The sequence below is a fragment of the Atractosteus spatula genome, chromosome 8 (genome assembly GCF_055471065.1).
Source record: "Atractosteus spatula isolate fAtrSpa1 chromosome 8, fAtrSpa1.hap1, whole genome shotgun sequence".
Classification (NCBI taxonomy): Eukaryota; Metazoa; Chordata; class Actinopteri; order Semionotiformes; family Lepisosteidae; genus Atractosteus; species Atractosteus spatula.
This window is the reverse complement of record NC_142713.1, coordinates 19,753,223-19,769,026: the sequence shown is the minus strand read 5'-3', so window position 1 is coordinate 19,769,026 and position 15,804 is coordinate 19,753,223. Positions and strand designations below refer to the sequence as shown.

General features: G+C 34.8%; 1 protein-coding gene across 1 annotated transcript; it reads right to left on the bottom strand.

Annotated features, from left to right (window-relative positions):
* Positions 1 to 6,350: 6,350 nt before the first annotated feature.
* LOC148829268 (apelin receptor A-like) lies at positions 6,351 to 10,611 on the bottom strand. Its single transcript, XM_088923763.1, has one exon. It carries the CDS (start codon positions 10,475 to 10,477, stop codon positions 9,392 to 9,394), a length of 1,086 nt encoding a protein of 361 aa, XP_088779889.1. The 5' UTR covers positions 10,478 to 10,611; the 3' UTR covers positions 6,351 to 9,391.
* Positions 10,612 to 15,804: the final 5,193 nt, after the last annotated feature.

Here is a 15,804-nt window from a genome sequence, read left to right as displayed (position 1 = left end):
GCATGGTAGCACAGTGGTTGGCATTGCTGCCGTGTAGTGTTTTTAAGTTCTCCCTATATTTCAGTGGGTTTCCTCCCACAGTCCAAAAACATCGTAGGTTAATTGGCTTCGGGGAAAACCGGCCCTGGTGTGAGTATGTGAGTGTCTCTGTCTGTGTGTGCCCTGCAATGGACTAGCGTACCATCCACGGTGTATCCTGCCTTGCACCTGTTGTTTACTGGATTAGGCTCCAGTTGCCCTGTGACTCTGCTGGATTAAGCAATTAGAAAATGGATGGATAATATTAATAACTAATCATTGTCAATCATGGTCTTCACCCTGTATTCAGTCTCTACTGCTCTGTAGGGTATAATCAAAGCTGCCGGGCCTTGTCTTGCTTCCATGGAGACCAGGTTTTTCTGCTTTCTTACTGTCAACACTATTTATGTGGCTGAGCTGACAGCTAAAATGAGACCCAGTACCTACCACTTGTTTTCCTGTTCTGTGTCCCTTCATTGTTAAACTCATTAATAAGTCATTAAAAGCTGAAATCGTACACTCTTCTGCCTTACTTTATTGACATAAGAAACGTACTTAGTGGACCAGTAAAAAGATGTACACATAACACATTTAACACAACATGAATCAATTAACAAATAAAAAAAAACCTACAAATGGAAAACTAAATAAGTAAAAAGTTTTAAATAATCCTTAGAGTCCAAAATGGATAAATAAAAAGTTGGGTTGTCCATGAGTGAGTTTAAACATTTCTGAAGTCACACCGGTGTGAAACAAAAATCCTGTTCTGGACCCTGTGGTGATTCATAAGTGTCATAACTGCAAATTTAAGTTTCATCCCAATTACACGGTTATTATTTAATGAACTTTGAAGCATTCTAATCAGGTTTTAGATTTAAACACAGTTCTTAAACAGCACTTGTGACGTCACTAATAATGTACTCAAGTCTACTTACAGTATTCAGGGTCATGAGATGACCTTGTTCCTTTAGGTGCAGTGGTCTTATTGGAGACATTTTGTTTCATTTGGCAGTTGTACAGTAAACCTGATATGTACTGTACCAGTTACTAAAGTATTCCCTAAGATTCTGTCCTGGGATTGCTAATTCTTAGTAGTCCCAGAGTAAAATTTAGAATAGTAATTTAGCTGATTACCACCACAGTCTTGGCTTTCACTGCTATTTCAACACCTAACTCTGCTGTGGTAGCTGCTCTGCTTAATATATATATATATTTGCTAGATATTAAACTTTGGGTGCTTAAAGCTTTGAAGCATCATTTTCAGATACATTGCGAGACTGACCTCACGCTACCTTGTCCCCAGCCACTGTTGAGTGTGGTTGATAAGAAAAGCATTTTTAATACATAAAATGAATTAAAACGTTAATCATTTTAAATTTTACTATGTCAAAGTTTGTGCAAATGAGGCTTATGTTGCCTCAGATAAAAAATCTTACAGTTTTTTTTATGACAATAAGAAGACGATTTGTACCACTGAATTTCTCCAAATGAATGTTGGTACATTCAGAGCAAAGAAATGCGCCTCCATTGCACAGACTAATACTTCTGTGTATAATTGTTTAATGCTTTTGTTATAAATTAAGACTTACCTGTAGCCCAACTTGCTAGACTATGACTAACAGGTTAACAGGTAAGGCAACATGCAGGGTGAGTGATGCAGTATACCAAGTACATTTTCTTAAGAGTGTTAAGTGTTTGAAATTTAAATGTAATGAATGTTAAGCTTATTCACCGTTATTTAAGGTATATATGATAAAAACCAAACCATTCTTTAAACTTGTATATTAATCTTGTATTTGTGTGTACAAGCTCATTATATTGCACAAAGTGTGACCAGCAGTGCTCTTGTACTGTAAGTGACTTCTTGAGGGATGTTTTCCAGACTTTATAACCAAATTGTATCACATGTGGCCTAAAACCGTTAGAGAGCATGGTTTTAAAGGGAAATTTATAAAATTGAATGATTTTATTTTCTTTAGAATTTTCAGAATAAGAATAAGTGGTTGGAAAGATTATTTTTTTTACTTCAATTAGTGTGACATCTAATTGATTTTTTGTGCTCTTATTTGTCTGAAGCCAACTGTCTGTCATTTATGGAATCAGTAGAGGCCAGGACGCCTGTGGCTCATGGAATTATTTTCATTACCACCACTATATTATGCACTTTTATAGTTTATAATATATTTATAGTACTATATTTAGGTAAGCACTACCTACTTAATCTCCATGTACACCCTTAGATTAGATTAGATTATTCTTAATTGTCACACAACACTAGTTGATGGAATTTGCTTTCAGTGCAGCAAAGAACACAGATAAGACATACATACAACATATACAATACAAATTTAAATAGGACAGAAGACAGACAAACATTGTCATATACATATGTAAACAACTTTCCACGTTGCAACATGATTATAAGCAGTGGGAAAGAAACTGAGGTTGAAGCGGGCAGTCCTTGAGAGGAAAGATTTGAAACGTTTTCCAGAAGAGAGAAGCTGAAAGAGATTATGAGCTGGATGAGAGGGGTCTGAGATGACTTGGTTGGCACGACTGGAGGTACGGCTTGAATAGAGAGATGAAATGGAAGAGAGCCTAGGTTCTTCAGCCTTAAACTTAAAACCATTAGCTGAATACTCATTGCCATTGCTGTGGTACCAGTGCCCACACTAGAAACAGTTAGATGTTGACTAATCATGATGCTGAATTACTCTCTCTTTTGTTTCGTGTTTAGTCATCTCCGTCTGCTGCTGACCAAAGCTTAAACTCTGTCAATTAGTACTGCTGCCTATAGCAGAAAAAAGTTAAAAACACAATCAGATTGCAAAGTTGGGGAAACTGCAATTTGATTAGTATAACACCACTGTAAATTAATGTAGGTTTCTGTGCTGTGTTGTCTTTTATACAGTATATAAACAGCAATTCCTCTGATCTTCTCCGTCTAAGGATGCCAGAAAGAATGATTGGAGTTCTGTGACTGCATAAGATTTTTTTTATGAGGTAAGGCAATAAATTGAGACTTCTATGCTCTATTGGTATTAGAAGTAATAGGTTGGAAATCAAAACTGAAACATGCTGACCAAAAAACGTAAGTGCTTGATGTGACAGGTGTCCCTGACCAAATAGGTTTAGTAGGGAGGGAGAGAGTTATTTTCACAGAGCTAGCTTGGGCTGGCAGAAAAGCTTGTGGGACATGGTGAACTATGTGGTAGCTTCAGACAATTTAGCAAAGGATGTTGGGCTGAGGGGATTCACAGGTACTAACGTCATACATACATTTTTCCCTGTGACTATCAGTGACATTGGGCTGCGAAAAGTACCAAACAGTCAGGGCCAGCATTGTCGCGAAAAGGTATGAAATTGATTAAATCAATTTGGGATTAGAATGAAATTGAAATGATAAATTATTACTTCAAATAACTATGGTAGACAAATGGATTGGGTTCTGACCATAATATGGTAAATGTGGTATATATGTTAAATCTTTAAAGCCTGATTCTAAAATTAAGGTTTAGAATCTCATCAAAGCAGAAAAGTGTGAACAGTTGGAATTGGAGTCAAAAGAACAAGGATGGAGGTATTTCAGAAACATTAAGGGTTCAAAACCAATTAATTTCTAAAAGAAATATTTAATCAAATTTCACTTTATGGAAATTAAGAAAAAATATAGAAGGAAGAGAGTGTTGTGCAGACTGCTTAAATGGCCTGATATTCAAAGATAGAAATAATACACTTGTCTTCATGAGCAGAGCTAAAATAATATTTCAACAACTGGCGAAAAAAACTAAAGATTTTTTTTTCCAGTAAAAGCTGAAGTAAATAACATGAAGAATATCATAAAAAAAGATAATTAAAAGCTAGCAAGATAAATGAAAAATTCTCATTTTTACGGTAGAAGAAAGTATGTTCTGTGATAGAAAGACCTCCATCTGTTTTGAGTCCTGAAAGTGGGGCTGTTTCCATTATTATTAACAATCACCAGGGCCTGATAGATTTTCTCTATCGTATTTAAGTAAATGAGGGCTGTTGCTCTTAAACCTCTACCCAAGATATTTCAACTCCCACATAGTTGTACGTGTACCTAAGACTGGGGAATTGTAAATATATATTTTTTAATGTATTGTATTTGAAAGAGGGGCAGGAACTGAATGAGGTACAAATATTGCTACTCTAGTCTTTCTACTATTAGCAGTAAATTTTCAGACTTTATTTTCTTTAACATTTTCAGAACCACACAATAAGAATAAGTGGTTAAATTGTTTTCCAGACTTTAATTAGTGTACACGAGAGATCAAGTTAATGTAGTTAATGCCTACAAAATAATTGCATTTTAATTCATTCTAATTGGTACAGCAGAGCTAAGTTTTAGGCCTGTTGTTCTTCCTGATCTACAGTACAACATTGGTTTAGATTCTGGTGCAGGTAGGAACTACTGATAATAACTACCGCAGTAGTTAATTGGCTTATTTGTTAATAAAGTACAAAAATAAGGGGTGTGGCAAACAGAAACTGAATTACAAAAAGTCCTGAACAAATTCACGGATTAAGCAGACCACAGGCAAATGAAATTTAAAACTGACAAGTGCATAGTGATCTGAGCAGGAAGTAGGAACATCCTGTACATATTGCATGGTTGATTTTGAGCTGCAGAAAGCAATGAAAAAGTCAACTGAAAACAGAAAGAAGCATGTAGTTAAATTTCAAGGAATTTAACGGTAATGTTTTATTAAGCACTGTAAGCTCTTATTTAGAATAATGTTCAGTTTTTGGCACGTTACCACAAAAAGATAGTATAGCTTTATAATGAGCTTAAAGGAATGTGTAATTCCATGTCTCTGGGGAATTGACAAGAATTGATCAACTTTAAGGTACTAAATCTTCATTCTAGAACAGAGGAGACTGATCCAAGTATATCAAATCCTACTGGGTACAGGTAATATCAATGTAGTGGATTATTTCTTTCTCAGTAGTGAAACAGGGCTTTCGCTTGCATTTGGAAGTAAAAGAGAATTTACAAAAAAATAGGAAAGATTTCTTTAAATAAAGAGTTCTATATCTGGAAATGGCTACCTAATCAATCTCTTGGCTCAATCAAGAAAGGAGCAGATGAAATCTTAGATTCACTAAACCAAACAAGCAAAATGGCCTGACTGATTTCCTCTGGTCTGTATTTTTTTTTTATTCTGCTTTAAGAGCAGAAGTGTATTGATTGTGCAATGATAAGTTTCGCACTTAGATTAATGATAAATTGCACATTAGTTGAATTTTCTAGACTTTTGAATAGTATTGTATAGCCACATTATGGCGTTTCAAATTTTAAAGAGAAACTGTACAGTACTCTTGTAATTATAGTGCTATTGCATTTTTTATTAGATTTACAAATAAAAATGTAATGGTTATGATATTTATAGTTATAATTATGATATGTTAATTGTACTCTAAATACTGTATCTAGATGTGCTACAGTGACCTAGGCTGTACTTCCCAATGGCTCTAGATTTTATTTATAGAAACAACAGTGTAGGGATAATTCAATGTTATCACATTTTCAGAGCTGTTGTCCATACGAACACCATTATTATTGCTGACTATACCATTTTGATCAGGTTCCATGTCATGTTACTGATTTTAGTACTTTAGTACTTTCTAAAATGCCTGCAAAATCATTGAAAAACAATACTATTGTCTTGTTTTTCTTTTTCTTCCACAGTAAAGATCATTGCATCCTGTTAGGAAATGCAACTTTTCAAAAATGTTTTTGCCAAATAAATGGATGGGAACATACTGTCTTTTAAGACAAGTGATCACATCTCTTACTGAACACAATAAAGCAAAATAAGCAAAATCATGTTTTAAGAAAGTGTATGGGTTCCTGACTTGACCATAACCTGTTATGTTTAATAGAAAAAGTACTAGAAGTTGAAATATTTCAGTGTGGTATGTTTAATTGTACACTGATGATTAATAGGCATGCATCCTTGTTTTAATTAATCTAGAATCTAGAAATCTAGAATTTCCCTTTTGTTTTCTGAGAGTCAGGCACTTTTTCTTCTCCATGTTACTCATTTTGAAATGTATGAAAGTCATCTACAACCAGATTTAAAATACTGTATTTCACACAGATCAAGAGGGAAAATACCAGTTTAGCGGTCACAGTGCCATTTTGAACTTTTGATCTGGTCACATTGTAACATACAGAAAATAAACGTAGGACTTTAGTTATAACTTTTGAACATACAGTAGTTTCAGAAAATTATGCAGGCTACACCTCATGAAAACCAAGAATTCAACACTTCTGTAGCCCACTCCAAATTTTCCCTTCATTTTCACTTTTATTACTTCACAATCCATCCACCCTTTGTCAGACTGTTTTATCCAAATAATGGGTCACATATTCCAGCAAGCAATGGGCAAAACGCAGGATACAATCTGGACAGGATTCCAGTCCATCATGAGGCACACTCAGACACAAACACAGACATGTGCACACACCTAGGACCAATTTTCACAGACACCTATTAACCTACCAGTACAGTATGTCTTTGGACTGTGGGAGGAAACTGGAGCCCGTGGAAGAAAGCCACACAAACACAGGCAGAACATACAAACCCCATGCATATACAGCAGCACCCCAAGTCCAGAATTGAACCTGGGGGCCCATATTTTCCATATATTCATATGTTTTTTAATAATGTCACTTTACTTTTCATTCTAATTAATCTGTGTTTTACTAAATGCATTTGCTGATTGAATAACTAGTTCATTTTGAAATTTATTTTAATGAATAACCACCTCCACTGTGGGTGGTCTATGAAAAGGAGTGTAAACCAAAGGCTGATGTATATGGGAACTGTGAAAAAGGTGCAGCAGAAATGTGAAAAGAGATTATTTCCATGGGCTCTGATCATATGTCTGTGCTTGTAATGTTTTAATCGTAATTGGTATTGCTTCTCATCTGACGTTTCATGGGTTTTGATTAATGTAAGAACCACCAAAGCTCCAATTATTATTAAAAATATTATTTAACTGACAATTCATTTTTCACTTTTTATTTTAAGTTTTGCTTTGAAATCAGATGAGAATAATAAAAACAAAAACCTAATAAAACAAGAACAGCTCTACAATTTTAGATAATATTTTTTTCACAAGCTAAGCAATTTCAGTTTTTACATATACAGTAGATACATATACTGTACAAAGCTGTAGAATACAGACAACATTGAAAGCTCCATCTTTCAAATGAAACAATCTTTGTTAGTTCGGATGACCACAGGCAGTGTGTTTTGGACAAAACAAAAAAAATGAATAAAAAAATAAAAAATCCAATATTTTAAATGGTTGCTACAAAGGTTATACCTACTGTATAAAATAATGAACAAGTTACGAATCTTAATATATTGGTTCTGAGAAAAAAAAGAGCTTTGCTGGTTTGTAATAAAATAGCAGTGGAGTCTTGCTCAGAACAGTTTGCTTATTTTACAGTAAATACTTCATGCACATTGGCAATTGTGAGTCGAACTTGTGCTGTTGTTGATGTTGTTGTGTATGTGCAGAAAGCTTGGAAGCCATTGTTAACTGGAAACAGCAGTTGCAGCCCGAGTGGTGTCATGTGAACTTGTGATCTCTTACACATTTTTACACAACTTAACTTGATAATCTAAATGGATTTTGAAAGTATTAGAATACAAAAAGAGTTATCATTAAGGTGCTGTTGCCATTGTGAGCAACAGAAAGTCAAGATTCAGCCATATTATCTGATTAATGTTGCTCTCTTTTTTCACCAAAAAGGAGTGTTCACTATTTTACATACCATATTTTGTGTAACATAATTATTTACATAACATAATTGACATTTAATTCAAATTTATACATTTTCTGTCTTATATTAACCGAGAAAAATGAAATGTCTAAGTAAAATCCCAGAGGAAAATCTATTATTGATCCAATTTATTTTATATTAAATTATATTATATTAAAGTCTTACACAAGAGACTTAATTTTCATAGGTTTCAGGGTTTACAAAGACACCAGAAGAAAATGATGTGCAATTGATCATATTAGAAGAGTTATTCAACTCAAGGTAAATGATGCAAGAAAAAAAAATGTCTTCTACGAGGTGCAAGTACTGTAGGAGCACAGTGTTTATACATTTGTTGTGTCGTTTCTTTCAAATCGAAAGTTGTGGGAAAAGCAATCGAATGGAAAACTGTTGGTATATAAATATTAAATACATGTTTAAAAACTTAAAATGGAAACAAATGGTAACCAAATTTCATTTAAAACTTTTCACAATCATAATGATGTACTTTCTGCACATCTTACATTTTTACGTTTAACCTTATCTTTTTTGCAGCTTGAGGCTTTATTTTATACTAGCTGATGCAAAAGTGTGGACTGAAAAGCAGAAAGTCTAATTATAGGAAACAATTGAAATTATTTTTTTGACTAAAAAGATATAATCTCTTATTTGCACTGAGAGATCTTTGTACTAGGGCCTTTCACTCATATCACTCATTTTTTATGTTTTAAGTTTCAGTAATGAGCATGGTCAGATATTTCAACGAACATGAGCAAAGAAGTAAACATTTTTGATGTAATGCAATAAAAGTAATGGAAATAAAAATATAAAAATAAATTTTATGTAAGTTCTTGTTAGACCATCATGTATACTGTAGCTTTCTGGAACATATAGAAAAATAAAAGTTTTTTCCAGAACATATAATGTATTAAAGTTTTAAAATGTGCCATTTTAAAATAAAAAACCTTACTTGTCCTAAAAATCATCTGAAAACAATATATGCTAATAATATTGTCCATTTTTTTTTCTATTGCTCATGAAAAATTTTAGTTTGAATTTTTAATTTCACAGAGTTTACTCTTACTTTTAAACAAAATATAATAGGTTAAGATCTTACTACTCACATTGCTGTATCATCAAGCATTTCAAGATGTAATTTTCATTTCTTAGACTTATCAAAGAAAATGGTGCAGAAATTGGTCAACAGGCAGATCAATTTTTATACTTGCACAGAGAATTAAATCCTTTTCTGAAACACTCTGTACATTATAAACAACACATACTATACATGTTATATAAAAATAGTACAAAAGAATATCTAAAGTATTTAAAATTCATAAGTTCTTACTTAAAATTAACTGGAATGGCAATGTCTAATGCATTACAAAGAACATTTAAACACAAGTTTAAAAAATGTAAAAATAAAAACGGTTAAAAATATAGAATACAGTAAATAAAAAATAACTCCTTGCTTTGAAATGCTTGAGAAATAAATGCCAACTTCACTTCTAGGTTTGCTTGCTTCCTTAAAAAGCTTGGAATCTTTTGCGTTTGAATTTGAGAAAATCAGGCTCATTTCTCTTTGGATGAAAATGAATCTCTTTCACTATACGTGTTGGAAGAGCTCAGGCTCGGTCGCATTATAGCCAGTCTCTGTGCCAGTACACAGGGCATCACCTTTAAAAAGTGTTTCTGAACATAGCCATCAAGAACAGCATAGATAATGGGATTGACACAGCTATTACTGAAAGCTAGGCAGGTAGCAAAACCCAGGCTTCTGTCCAAAATGATTTGATTTTCATAGGACACGTCTATGTAATCCGATTTCTTTAGAGTCTGGATTGTCACTAGAATGTTGAACGGAAGCCATGCAATGATAAACATTACAATAATCCACAGCCCAATTTTCACAGAAATCCTCTTTTTTTCCTCCTCTTTGTTCATGCGCTTGAAGTGTCTGTTGAGTGTGATGGCAATAGAAGAATAGCAGAAAACTATGGTTAAGAGGGGCAGCAGGAAGGCAATGACTCGTGTCACCAAACTGAAAACCGTCTTAGATGTTGAGTTATCATCTGTACAATATCTGTCATCATTGGTGGACCTGAAGACAAAGCTTTGGACGCCAAGTCCAAGGGAAGCTGCCCAGACTCCTACAGCTATCAAGTGAGCATATCTCTTTGTTCTCACCGTCCTGTTGTTGGCCAGCAAAACGATGGCCATGTACCTGTCGAAGCTCATGCAAGTCAGAAAAAAAATACTTGAGAACATATTAACTGAAATGATGTAGGAGGTCAATTTACAAAGGAAGTTTCCAAAGGGCCACCTGTAATTCAAAGCCAGGGAAACTATCCACAGAGGTAAGGTGATGAGAAAAATCAAGTCTGCCACAGACAGATGAGTAATAAAAATATCAGCCAACCTCTTTCTCTTCTTCTTTGTGGCCATCAGGTAGATGACTGCAACATTCCCCACCATTCCAACAACGAAGACAAAGCAGTAAGTTCCAATGAGAAATATGACAAATCCACTGGCCTCCGATGTTTCAGTTGCATTGCCATTGTCCCAATCATAAAAATATTTGTATGAATCATTTATGTACATTTCTGTTGTCAAATTAGTTTCATGGGTGTCGTAGTCTGTCATGTTGTATTTTAACATCCTGTGGCAGAAAGAGAAGGTAGAATGCACTCGTCCTCTTTATGACAACGGTGAGATTCCGTGGTTTGGCTGTTACGTGTTCATTCCTCTGCTTTGCAGATAACGATCCTGCTGTATGAACCAGCCCATTTCAACTAAAATTAAATGATGCCAAATTAAAAAAAAATGTAGCTGTTACACAAGCAACGATTATTCAATACATTAAAGGATTTGTCAGTTTTAATTGAGATTTCTTTTCATCAGTCGGCGATGGTTTTGTTTGATGGGTCACAGGCTTTGTTTCCCATCCTAATCAATCACGATAAAAAAAGTGTCTAATAAAAAACCTTGTGGTTGGAAACAGAGGAATGGAGGAAGGATTAGACTTTAAATGTAAAATGGTCGTTTGTCTTCTGTGTTTCAATGAACACACATTTGTTTTATGTTTTTATTTTGGGCTTTTGTGTTACCTTTTCAAACATTTTTTTCCCCAGGCATTTGCATGCACTGATTAATTTTGCATTTACATTTTCTTACAAGCAATGGAAAAGTAAACTACTGTGAGACAAGGGGAGTGAGAAAAGATAACAGCAAGAGACTAAGAACTGAAGCATCAGTCTATGTTTATTCTGGCCCTAATCCACAGCTCATTGCCAAGGCAACCCTTAACAGTGATTCACACACTTCAGTTGAAATACTTGAAGACAGAAGCCATCAACACCCCCACATTTCACAAATTATACCTTTTATACCCAAAAGTGATGGGAGCCCTAGAATTGGTGAAAATAGGGCATGGTACTAATGTTATTATATCTAATCAGAATTTCCCGATCAACAAAAGATGGTTTTCTGTGTTTAGTACTGGCTTAAGAAGTGGATGTCTCAAAATAGTCTCAAAATATTTATACACCACAAAAAATACACCCTCTGGTGTTAATTTTGATCATTTTCGATAATATGATTTCTGAAGATGTTGAGTTACTATCGACTCTATTTTATCTACAGGAATGAGATTCTGGCATTGATCAGCTACTTGTAGTCCACAGAGTACTTTACGTTAGGTGTTCACTAAACCATTAGTGTCTGATCATTAAATTTAAATGATATGTCTGAACCACTTATTAATAAATCTTTTCAATTAATCAATTAATATTTATTTTTATTTTTCAATTGTCCAAATCCCCGTAATGATCCAGTGGGTTTGAATCCTACATGATGAATACAAGCCCTGTAATGGAGCATTAAAAGGGTCAGGATTCATTCACAAATTTACAATTTATTAAATTAACTCATCACAACTCACAGGTTAGATGTGGCTTCAGATCCAGCCCAACAGAAAGCCGAAAAGCAAAGAAAGTCTTCCTACCTTCAGTGGGAAACTGAAATGTTCTGCTTGGTACCATGCAAGAGTAGAAGAAATAAAGGTAGATCATTTGTAAATTGCAGTAGCTGTTCAAAGTGTATTCTGACAGCATCAAGATTATTCGTACTCTGTCTACTTAGGTCATTTCTAGGAATCCAGGATGGCTTAGACTCTAACCCACACTAAGCTTTGATCACATCCAGAGAGGAGCATGAACACAATCTGACCTTCGACAGCTCATGCATGAGTGGAATGTAAAGAAGTGGGACTCAATCGGCATTGTCACATGTTTTGAAACAGGAACAAAAAATAGTGAAGTAACAAGAAGAGTTGCCTGTATACAGTATTATTTGTAACTTCACTAAAGCATAGTACTAACTGCTATTTTGAAATACGTAATTCTGTATTTTGTTTTGGTATTTTGATCTGCCCATCAAAAATAGGAAATGCACAGTAAGGTTTAAACGGTGTTCTTTTCATTTTTTTGTCATCACTCAAACCTCCAAGAGCACACTGGTGTTCCCACTAATAAAAAAATGCAATATTGAGTATTTTTCCTAGTTATCCTCCAACACAAATGGTGAGATGATTACAAATCTCCTCACTGGGGGAATGCCTTTTATTTAATTTTGAGATGTAAAACAGTTTATATTTTTGCCTCAAACTAAATTGATTAGCATTGTTATTCCTCTGAGGTCAATGGCTGAATCTGAATACCGATTAACTTCTCCTAATTTATTTCACATATGACTCCACTGGTTGTGTGGTATTAACATGAAAGTACTTCCATTTTCTTAATGTCTGCCTCCTTTACATTATTATTCAAGGAGGGCTGACTATGCCCCTCTGAACTATAACTCTTTGATGGAAGCTTTCCCCTGTGTGATTGAATAGTCAAAAATGGACACGTCTTGTAGGAAAGGAAAAACACACACATTAATGCTAATCATCAAACTGAGAGGTTAGCCTTATACTGTAAATATATCGAAAATATTATGTACACATCTATTAATAGAGTTCATGTTGATACATGACATACAAAATAAGGATATAGGACATGTGTGGCACAGTGGTTAGCAATTGAATTCCAGACCTGGGCTGATATCTGTGCATTTGTAGACTCTAGGTTGTAAACCCATGTTTGCATGGGTTCCTCCCAGTTCAAAAACGTATTGGCAGATTAATTGGCTTCTGGAAAATTTGCCCTAGGTGCTAGTATGCGTGTGCTCTGTGATATACAGTGCCTTCAGAAATTATTCAATTTCTCCCTTCAATACAAAAGTATTCACCCCCCCGATTCAATACTTTGTACATAGTCCTTTGGCAGCAATTACAGCCATGAGTCTTCTTGGGTATGCCTGTATAAGCTTTGCATATTAAGATTGTGGAATTTTTGCCCATTCTTCAATGCAAATATGCACCAACTCTGCCAAATTAGATGGAGAGAATTGGTGGACAGAACTTTTCAGGTCATACCACATATTTTCAATTGGATTCAAGTCTGGACTCTGGCTGGGCCATTCCAGAATACTACCCTTCTTTTTTTCAAGTCATTCCTTGTAGTTTTTGCCATGTGCTTTGGGTCATAGTCCTGCTGGAAAATGAATCTTCGCCCTAAACGCAGATCTGTGGCTGACGTCATGTAACAGGTTCTCTTCAAGGATTTGCCTGTATTTGACTCTATCTATGTTACCCTTGATGACAACAATCTTTCCAGTTCCTCCTGCTGAAAAGCAACCCCAGAGCAAGATGCTGCCACCACCATGCTTGACGGTAGGGAAGGTGTTACCTGGGTTTTGGGCTGTATTTGGTTTGCGCCAAACATAGCGCTTTGCTTTCAGGCCAAATAACTCAACTTCAGTCTTATCAGACCACAACATTTTCTTCCTAAAGGTTTCAGGTTTTGTCACATGGCTTCTAGCAAACTCCAGGCATGATTTAATGTTGGCCTTTCTCAAAAGTGGCTTGCTTCTAGCCAATCTCCCAAAGAGGCCAAATCTGTGAAGTGCTGAAGAGATTGTTGATGTCTGGACAGTTTCTACCATTTCAGCCAAAGAGCTCTGCAACTCTGTCAGTGTTGTAGCTGGCCTCTTGGTCACTTCTCTGACAATTGCCCTTCTTGTCCGGTTGCTCGATTTGGTAGGACGGCCTGATCTTAGTAGTGTCTGGGTTGTGCCATGTTTTTTCCATTTTGTTACAATGTATTTCACAGTGCTCCTAAGAAGCACAAAACTTTGCCAACCTTTTAATAACCTCCAGCTTTTTACCTCCTAATAACTTCATCTCGAAGTTCCACAGACATCTTCTTGCTCTTCATGACAAGAGGGCTGATCTGATCTGCTGTTTTAGTTATGAGACCTCACAAAGTCAGTGATATTTATTGTGCAGTCAAGCAATTGAATACAGGTGGATTTGAAATGAACACAGGTGTACCTTGTTAACGTATTTGGTGTGATCTCTCAAGACAATTGAATACTTCACCCAATTTAGGTTTTTAAAACAGAGGGGGTGAATACTTATCAATTAAGTAATTTTCAGATTTTTATTTTTTATATAATTCTGAAGACATCTAAATACTTTATTTCATTTAAATATGAATATACTTCATTCATTTAAATATGCTTTAATTTGACTTTGCAACACAGCAGCATGAGAAATAATCAATAGGGGGTGAATACTTTCTGAAGGCACGGTACAGGCATCCTGTCCTGGGTGTACCCTGCCTGGTGCCCATGAATTACCTGGACAGGCTCCCCTGCGGATCTGAATTGGACAAAGCTGTTAGAAAATGGATGTATGGAAACAGGACATAAAATGAACACTTTAGACAGAGAGGCTACAATATCTTATAAATTAATTAATAAATAACTTATTTTTCACACTTTAAATGCTTTACACACAGCCAGATTACATAAGTGACAATGCAAGCACCCAGCCAGCAGAGAGGCACAATTGTGTTACACAAGATGGTGCACTAATGGGAATATTTGCAGTATTGTTTTATACATAAAGTGTATGGATGTAGCATTAAATTTCTTTCTTTGCAAGACTCTGGTTATTATTAATAATACTTTGTATGTCCAAGCTGCTGGCTTACAAGGAACCTACGGACTTCTGACACATTTTCTTTTTTACTTTTTAAAGGAAATATTCCAGAATATATTAAACTAAAAAATACTGTAGTTCACTAAGTAAATTCAAATGTTTTCATTTAGTTGGTGAGATTAATCCCTTTAATTGCCGTGGAATTGAGGACAGAGCTCTATGCTTTTCTCCTCCTACCTAAGCGTTTTTCCATGACTACCCACAGTTCTCAAAGCCCGCTATGGAAAAAATAGGTCAAAACCTCAATGAAGTACAGTAATTCTACCAGGTCACACAAGTCTTGTATTGATTTTTCTTGTTGTTATCATGATACACATAAGCAAATAATCAAAGTCTGCACTGACTGAATTTCTGTTAACATTTATTTTGCTTTAATGAATTTGCATTATGTTTCTGCAGTATTAATTATAACAAATCTATTGTAATAAAAGGTAGTATAGCTTAAAACAAAAAAAAAAGTCTTACTCTTTCAAGGTAAGATTGAACCTGCTGTACCAATCAACAGAACAGAGAAACAGTCGCCTTTTGTCTTATCAGTCTACAATTGTGTCAATTATGCATTGCAATATCTTCTGTTAGTTTATCTTTGTATGAAAGAAAAAAGCAAATAGATTTCATAATATACAGTATAAAGCTGTGTGTCGCTACACTGGTGTGGTATAATGCAAACATCGCAAACATTCTACAACATTTCTACATTCAATTTGAAGAAAACAAGCATTAAAAATGCATTATAACCCAAAAAGTAACAAGTATAGTTAATTTTATTTACAACAGTAGACATTACAGTTTATGAAACAATATACAGGGTGGTTCTAACTATTCAAGAAATAATATTTCTTACACGTTTATTCTTCACAATGGAAACATTCTTTTCAGT